General features: G+C 34.2%; 1 protein-coding gene across 3 annotated transcripts; it reads left to right on the forward strand.

The window, feature by feature from the left end:
- Positions 1–470: 470 nt before the first annotated feature.
- Positions 471–8991, forward strand: LOC113868801. Of its 3 annotated transcripts, XM_027504705.1 has the most exons (10): positions 528–910; positions 1400–1738; positions 1828–2043; positions 3535–3733; positions 3830–4184; positions 4710–4806; positions 4909–4962; positions 5040–5152; positions 5288–5484; positions 8248–8991. In XM_027504705.1, exons 1-10 carry the CDS (start codon positions 722–724, stop codon positions 8883–8885), a joined length of 2397 nt encoding a protein of 798 aa, XP_027360506.1. In that variant the 5' UTR covers positions 528–721; the 3' UTR covers positions 8886–8991. The 3 variants fall into 3 exon arrangements, with proteins under 3 accessions (XP_027360504.1, XP_027360507.1, XP_027360506.1); XM_027504703.1 differs by having other exon boundaries at positions 471–910; positions 3535–4184; XM_027504706.1 differs by lacking the exon at positions 8248–8991 and adding an exon at positions 6980–7222 and having other exon boundaries at positions 488–910; positions 3535–4184.
- The last annotated feature ends 289 nt before the right edge of the window (positions 8992–9280 follow it).

The raw sequence follows: 9280 nt of genomic DNA on the forward strand, positions 1-9280 counted from the left end.
AATATATACTATTTTAACTAATATTTTTTTTAACTTACTTTTCAACTACTGATTGAAAGTGATTTTTTTTATATTTTTATCTCAATTATTTTTTAATAATTCATATTTTATCACTCAACTTAAAAATCTTACTACTCTGTTCAATTTTTTAAAACCATTTTGTCATTAAATATTATTAAAATATAACAAAATCATTAAATTTTAATTTTTCACAACATAAAGTCATCAAAATAATAATATAAATTAATTCATATTATTTTATTCATTTAATTAAAATATTTTAAAGTAAAGTAAAATTAAATTTTATTATTTAAAAATATATAATTTTAAATTTTAAATTAAAGATCAATAATATTTTTATCTATCATTTTATACTTATCAGTTAATTCACTAATTTTATCCAACAATTTTAATTTAACAAGTTAATTTTTAAAATTTCAGTTTTAATCTAGTTATTATTCGCCGATGTTGCAGAACGATAGAAAGCCGTGAAGACGAAACTGAAAGAAGTAAAAGAGTGTGAGAAAGTTTCATTTGTATTTGTGTTAGAGTGACCGACCATGTTTACGCCCAGAAAAAAACCTATCTAGTTTCTCCCAAGGGAACCCCTAACTCCGCAGGGAAAGAAAAGTGGGTATCCACTATCCACTGGAACTCTCTGTATTCACTTCTTTATCTCTTCTCTTTCTGCTATTACCGTTGTCTCTACTTTGGCTAAATCATGTTGGCCTCCACACTCCTTACGCCCTCCAAACTCAACCCTTCCCATTTCGTCCCACCGACCAACTTCGCTGATTTTCACCCACGAAACAGAGTCTCAGTCTCTCCCAAATCAAACTCCAAACTCGCTGTGCTCGTCAGGGCCACTAGTAACGGCCGTGATGGCGCGGTTGATGCTACCTCTTCCCCTGTATGTCTCAATTATATGTCCTTTTTTTTTGGCCACTAATTGAAATTGTTTTAGATTGTAACTGAATTAATTGATTTAAGATGGAGGTCATGTGTTTAATTTAGCTTATTTTTAAGGAATAATCGTTTCATTTCCAAGAATTTTTGGGTAAAAGAATAAATTACTTCTCAAAAAGAAAAAAAAAAGAAGAGATTCCCATACATGCAAATTTTCTGATTATTAAGTACTTATTCAATAAGTTTTTATTGCATGAGCCGTTTATTTCATAGATTTGACTATAAAACTTACTGGCATAAACTGAAAAAAATTTTCAAGAGTCACAAATTATTGTCATAAGTTTTCAACAAGCTCTTACAAATGCACCCCATAGCAAGTTTGATTGATTTTTTTTGTAATCTTGTTGGGCCTTGGCTGTTGTTACATGTTTTTGAGTTCCACAACACAACAATTCATTTCACAGGATATTGAACTCTTGAATTTTGCTTTCAGGGTACGAGTACATCTTCTGGCCTTGGTGATGGTTATGTGGCCTTGTTTGTTCGTATGTTAGGCCTAGATCATGATCCTCTGGATAGAGAACAAGCTATAATTGCATTATGGAAATATTCACTTGGTGGAAAGAAGTGTATTGACACTGTAATGCAGTTTCCTGGTTGTATTAATCTTGTTGTCAATCTCCTCAGATCAGAGTCTGGTTTGGCATGCGAGGCTGCTGCAGGCCTTCTGCGATCATTGTCTTCAGTCAATCTATATATTAATTTTGTAGCTGATAGTGGAGCAATAGAAGAGATAACCAGATTGCTGAGGCAATCTTCCATGGCTCCTGAGGTATGGGAATTGGATACAGCAAATTTGGCTCATGGGCACATGTGCCTTTGGTGTAGAAAATTGAGAATATGTTTGACTCTTTTTTGCAGATAAAGGAGCAGTGTTTGAGTACACTTTGGAATTTATCTGTTGATGAGAAGATCTGCATTAAAATTTCAAAGACTGATATTCTGCCATTAGCCATTAAGTACCTTGACGATGAGGATATAAGAGTGAAGGAGGCTGCAGGGGGCATTTTGGCAAATTTAGCATTGCGCCATGTTAACCACAACATCATGGTCGAAGCAGGCGTTATACCAAAATTGGTGAGGCTTCCTTCGAGCTTAGTAATTGGAAGGTGGTTATTTTTTAAGTAAAAGAAATATTTGCATGCCGTACTAGTTTACATGCTGACCTGTAAGCTGTATGTAATTCCTGGTAAGATGACTTTGCCTTGAGATGAACAAACATTCCTGGGTTGGCACCTAAAACAGTAAGCAGTCCTTTAGGATGATATAGCTTGACATGGTATTGATGCCTTTTTGGCCAAACGATGAGGAGTCCCATTCCATGTCACCCTGGATCCTCCACTGTTCTTTCCAAACATGAAACCCTGGACCCTTCTTTTAAGATGAATTCTGCTAGAAATATACAACCATTCCTGAGTTTTTGATGAAACTTCAGAATTCCATATTTAGAAAGTAGAAAAGGAAAGAGGAATCTCAAGACAAAACACCTTAGCTTTCAGATCTGTAGGTCCCAAGCCTCAGGCCATTATACTCTCAATTCTTTTCACACTCCTCCCCACCACCATCTGATGCAAACCAAAAAACAGAGTATAATATATGTACTGAATGAAACAGGGAACCTTGATTGAATTGAGAAAGATAACAAAAACAGGGAAAAAACAGATGGGAATGGGTACCCAATCTGCCCAGAGCCAAGCTCCTTAGAGTCACCTCACAAGAGAGGTCTCCTCTACCAAAATGATGATAAAAAACAGAATGATCCCCCCCTTCTCTCTCCAATCTGATACTAAATAACCATAAAGGTAAAAAAGACAAAATATCTCACTCTACACCCCAAAATACCCCTTAAGTAACAATCATGAGTCATGACCCAATCACCCTTCTAATGCCTTTTCCTCACGTAAACACGAGCCCATCTTCCATGGTTGCCTTCATGCACTAAAGGTTCACTTGATTCACCTCCAATGGCTGTATCACCATCAATTCCTTTTTAAATCCTCATTAGAGCTGCAACAGAATCTTCATTTTGCATTATCGCCTCCTCTGCCTGTTGGCTGCCATGTGTCCCTTTTTCCTGAGTATAAACTCTCCAAATCCTTGGGCACTTATTGAGCTGACCCATAAGTTGATCCCTTTGGTCCTCTATTAGTTTTCACCTAAAACACTATGCTTTTAGGATGATATGGTTCTTCACATGGTACCAAAGCCTCTTTGACAAGTTGGTGAGGCATCCCATTCTTTGTCAGCCAGGATCCTCTTCTGTTTCTTAGAAACATGACATCATAATTTTTTGAGAGAGAGAGACATAAGTTATGTTGTATATGGGATAATATGTTTTATATCGTTCACTTGCTGTCCTTATTTATCCTCTCTTAGATATAATCCGTAGATGTCAACAGAAACAATGGCATCAACGCCTTCCAACAAAAGTTCAATGGAAAAAGAAAGAAGAATTAGAAAGAATGGCATTCTGAAACTTACTGATATTTTAATTTCCATAGTACTCAGATAATTTCCTTTCTCTTGATGCTACAGTCCAGAATGTGATTATCTTTATTCTTTCTTCAGGCAAAGTTCCTAACGTCTAATTTGGAAGGATCTAAAGTTATTAGAAAGGAAGCAAGGAATGCATTGCTGGAACTTGCTAAGGACAAGTATTATAGAATTCTAGTTATTGAGGAAGGTCTGGTTCCTGTGCCACTGATAGGAGCAGCAGCCTATAAGTCACTCACTCCAGGCTTACATTTGTGGCCCACATTACCAGATGGTATAGAAATTGAAAGGACTTCTAGTCAGTCTTCCAAATTTGGTGCATCAGATTTACTTCTTGGATTAAATATTGATGACAAAAATGCTAACATAGAGGAAACAAAAATCAATGCAATTATTGGACGAACACAACAGCAATTCCTTGCTCGTGTTGGGGCTCTAGAAGTGGAAGAAATGGCAATACCTCATTCTGAATGCTCAAATGATCAGCGGTCTACACTTTTACCTTGGATGGATGGTGTTGCTCGTTTAGTATTGATACTAGAACTGGAAGATAAGTCTGCAATAATAAGGGCTGCAGAGTCAATTGCTACTGCATGTATCAATGAAGATATGCGAATTGCATTCAAAGAGGCTGGAGCAATTAAGCATTTAGTTAGGCTTTTGAACTGTGATGATAACGCAGTCCAGTTGGCAGCAACACAAGCTTTAGAAAGGCTGTCTGTTAGGTAATCTATAATCATCAAATTTTAGTTTATAGTTTTATAATTACTTTGCAGCATTAGTTTTTATTCTTGATATTGAGGAGAACTGCCAGTTCTTTTCCAAAATATAAATTAGTTCATTGCTATTCAAAATTAGAGTATATATTTTGGAAATCTCTTGCCAAAAAACTTTAAGGACTTATCTTATATTGTAAATCAAGATTCAGGATATTGTTGCCATTGTGAAAAGGAAATGTTCTATCATAGATTGAGAAAGTGTAGTTAAGTATTTCCTAGAAGGTGAAAGGTAGACCCTATGGTAAGTTTGTATTTTCTAATAGAGCATATAGGAAAATATGATTGGAAAATAAGAAAATTGAGGAAAGACAAAAGTTGCATCATACAGATAATATTTTGGAAAAAGAGAAAGGCATGGCTTTGAGTGGGATAAGACTTGATTGTTGATAATATGAATTGTTTAAATAGTTTAAGATTGTCTGATCATACTTTTTAAATTGGAATTGATACTGTGTGGTTTCCTTGATGCAGCAATGTTATTTGCCGGGTAATTGAATCCGAGGGTGTTTTAGGTCCTTTAGTTAGTATTTTGAAATGCTCAGAGATAGCTGAAACTATTGTGGAAAAGGTATTATTATTTCATTTGTATTAATGAATTATGGCGAGGTTTATGAATATACAAGGATAAAAACTGTACAAGGTTTGCTGATGGTATGACATGCTTCTACAGTCTCTGAACATACTTGCTCGTATATTAGACCCCAGTAAAGAGATGCAATCAAAGGTTTGTTTAACACATCTAATGGGAAATCTACAGCTGATTTTTTCTCCTTGATTGTCAAGTACATTGATTCTTTTCAGTTTTATGATGGACCAGTTGATGCATCTGAGAAAGCATTTGGGGGAGCAAACAATGATGGTGTTTCAGTAAGTTGTAGTAGCACTGAGCTAGACATATCAAAATCAAACACCAGGTTAGCTCTGTGAACCTGAACCAGAGTTCCTAGAAGGGCCTTGGGTTTTTCAAAGTTCAATTATTGATCTTCATATTATTTGATTGAGCAACAGGTCATATTAACATTTATTTTCTTGTTGGTAAATCTTCTCAGGAATGACATACTGGATTCTGGTTTCATTGCTCGCCTCGTTGAGATTCTGAAGTCCTCTTCCCCTAGTTTACAAGAAAAAGCTGCTTCTGCGCTTGAGTTTGTGGCATTGACAGACCCATCTCTTGCCCCAATTATATCTCTAGATATTGAATCCAGTCTCAATTCTGTTTTTCAGCAAAAAATTTTGAAAATTTCAGGTAAACAATTTCAACTTCTGCTCTGTAATGTGTAATCTGTTATAAATACATATTATTTTTCCTGTTAGGCAAGTTTTGTTCTTTTCTTGTAGATGTATAATAAAATAAGTAATCAAAATGTTCAAACATCATCATATCTTTTTCAATATATATGTTGTTTTTGAGAGATGTGAATTGTCTCTTCATATAACTGTTTTATTATTTAATTATATCTCTAACAGTTACTTGAATTCAACTGATGATACTGTTAACTCTTTTACATGCATTCAATATGTTCCCATTTTAATTTTGTTTTTCTTGATCCATATTTTTTCTTCTAGCTCAAGTACTATCTGATCCAGAATCTATTGTTATATTGTTATGATTCAATCCACCTGCAATTAATTAGTGAAAGATGAGACGTTATAGATAAATTTGTTTGGAAATTTATTAGTAAGTGTTTAGAAATCTTGAGGTATAAAGTTCTGATCTGGTTGTTCTGTTGTTGTGTTACATGAATTTTCTTATAAGATGTGAATTTGAAAGTAACTAGACCTGTGGTTTGTGTTTCCACAATTCAAGTCATAGCTTTTAACACTATTTTCATTGAGCAGTGATGCTGATTCAGGATATCAGCCTTACCTTTTCAAAGAAGAAAAAATTTGGTTGTGCTGAATAGGTTAATATAATTTCTCAATTTTCATACTCTAAACACAGTTAGTTATCCATTAGCTTGGTGCTATGGACCCTCAAACAGAAGGAATTTTGCATGGGATTTACATTGCTTTTTGAAGAAAGGTGTAGTGTACCTGTTTGTCATGTAATGTTTGTAGGCTCTAATCTTGTGCTTCTAAGATGAATTAAATTCATCTAATTGGAATTTATGAAAACAATAGCCCTACCTCAATTAATGACAGTAGTGCTTTGAATGGTTAAATCAAACTGCTAAGTACGGATTGCTGGTGTTGATGTTTTCACATCAACATGTGCCTAGCCTTCCTAAACAGTGATGTGAATTGTTCTCTTTTGGTCATAAATTCATAATATCAGTTTTCCTTGGGGAATTTAGTTCCAAATATAATTTTAGTCACACACTCTCACACAGGAGTAGCGATCTAAAGCGTAATGCTATGATCTGTCCCTTCAAAGAATGAATTTTGGGACTAGCATGAGATCGTTACTTGTTGGTGGGGTACTTCTAATTAACATTGCTTCTAACAAAAGGTGTAACCTAATGGTCACCCAAGTATTGTCATCATGCCACTAATCTGTCTTTCCGATTAGAAGAAAACAACAGCTCTACCCAATGTTAAAAATGGTTAGTGTAATGACCATTAGGTTAATAGTACTGTTATACTAGGTTAATAGAGTTATTTGTAACTGTAAAGTACTTATCAAACTAAAAAAGGAAGTTTAATAGTACTGTTATACAACCAATTATTTATATGGTTGTAAATGTTTTTCCTTAAGGTAATGCGATCCATCACCAAGCATAATTACCTTGTGCCTGTTGTAGCTGCACATGAGGTGGAGCTTGGTGGAGGCCAGCAAGAAGGGTTTGTCCCAGTGTTCATGAGAGTGTACAATAGAAAGAAGCACAAGGGAATAGGCAGGAAATTCAAAAACTAGCCGATTTTAGTGGTTATGACAGCTATAATTTTGTAATAGTTATTGTTATAAATAATCTTACTATTGATTAGTGTAGTAGTTATGTTTTTATCATTAGTAATTGGGAAGGTTTGGAGTGTGGGATTTTTCTCGAATAACTCTTGTGGTAATCAACCTAATTCCTTCACCCAATTCTAATACTGTCACTTTGGAACTAATTTGGAAATTAGGGTTAACAAAAATCAGAAGTTCTTTTCAGTAATTATGTACCAGTTCTATCAAGGTATCAAATTTTTTTTTTCAGCTAAGACACTTGAGCTGACACCTCTATACTTCTAGAACATTTTAGTTGACACTTCAGTATAGATGGACACACATAAGTATTATTAAAAGATATATATTTTTAACTTTTAGAAAAGTTAGGTTAAATTATAAACAATAATGCCTCAATTGTTTTTGGTAGGGCATATTATCATAGAGAAAATATAAACTTATTATATTTGGTTTGAAAAGGTAAATATGCATTATTTTGAATAAAAAAATTATCTTGTTTTGAGATTATTTTTGTAAAGAGACCAAATGCTTATATTATAAAATCATATCTCTTAATATTTTTTTGAGAACATATATATATGTGGTGTCTTGGTGTTCTATATTTTAGACAGTAACCATGTCTATGTGTCCATGTCTATCTCAGTCTGTGCTTCGTAGGTGACAATGAAACGTAAAGCATTATCCCTTATTTATACTAATAATCCTTACGAAATAAGGAAACAAATCATGAGGTAAAATGAAACATGAAAACCAAGGAAATAGGGACACTAATCCTAGGAGATAATCTTTAAGTTATTCTAAATTATTCTAAGATATTTTGATATTATGAGATACTTTCCATATTGTCTTGTTTTATATCACTAATATGCCTTTCATACAAAATCCATCTGTATGCTGAGATTTAGAATGGATCAGCAACTTTTGAACTCCTGACAATGTAGTTAAACATGCATATAATTATATTTGGAGCTGTATTTTGAAGGTCAAAACGTGGTTTTACATCTCTAACACAGTATAGCTCATGAGAAAAGGCTTTAGTTGTTGTTATTCAACCTAATTATTTGTCACTAACCTACAGTCTGTAGACCCAAATGTCATTCGTAATTTGTTATGCCTATGCAGCGGACATGGAATCCGATGTAGAATGTCAGTTTTCAGAAGCGTATGCAATTGAATTTGAAGAAGCTGGTCTTGCAATATCTGCAGCATCCCGGTTAATGACAAGACTACTCGACTGTGAGCAGTTTCGCCGCAAAATAGATTCTTCCCAGTTCATTTGTTTGCTTCGCGAAATCCTCAGGTCCAGTATTCCTCTCCACAGCAAAGATTGGGTAGCTGCTTGCCTAGTTAAACTAAGTTCTCTCTCTGGCTACAACATGAGTTTCGATCCAATAAATGTGGAAGTTACACTTTATGAGACAATCCCAAGACTCTTGGAACAGATCAAAACTTCATTCTCCCCAGAAGCACAGGAAAATGCTGTTGTAGAACTTAATAGAATAATATCTGAAGGTGTGGTAGATTCTACAGGGGCTATTATTTCTGGGGGGGCAATATATTCATTGGTGAAGCTGATGGAAGAAGGTAGTGAAAGAGCTGTTGAAGCAAGCTTGGCAATATTGTATAATATGAGTATTGACAGTGAGAACCATTCAGCACTTGTGGCTGCTGGAGCTGTCCCGGCCTTAAGAAGAATTATTCTATCAAACGGGCCACAGTGGGAACGGGCACTTCATGTACTCAGGAATTTGCAAACATGATGAGTCCAAGGGGACAAATCCTGAAACAGTTTCCTGATATTGTATAATCTACTTGAAATGTGTACAAGAAAATATTTACTCTTTTTTATATAGAAAACGTATTTGATTCTTTTAAAATATTCTGAATTTCGCTATCTTGAATTCGATGATGAGTAAAGTTGGATTGTTTTTCAAACGACCCAGATATTGTAAAACAAAAAAAGAAAGACGGATCAGTATTTTCCATGATTTAAAATTAACTGATATACCAGTTTCATATACAATACATTATTTAACTGTAATTAATCATTAAATTATATATTTATAGATGCTTAAATCATCTAGATTTTGTTATAATTATAACATCTCAAATTTTCATCACTTTTAAATTAATTATTAATAATATCAATCTAAAT

Source organism: Abrus precatorius, unplaced genomic scaffold (genome assembly GCF_003935025.1).
Source record: "Abrus precatorius isolate BTA unplaced genomic scaffold, Abrus_2018 Scaffold6, whole genome shotgun sequence".
Taxonomy (NCBI): Eukaryota; Viridiplantae; Streptophyta; class Magnoliopsida; order Fabales; family Fabaceae; genus Abrus; species Abrus precatorius.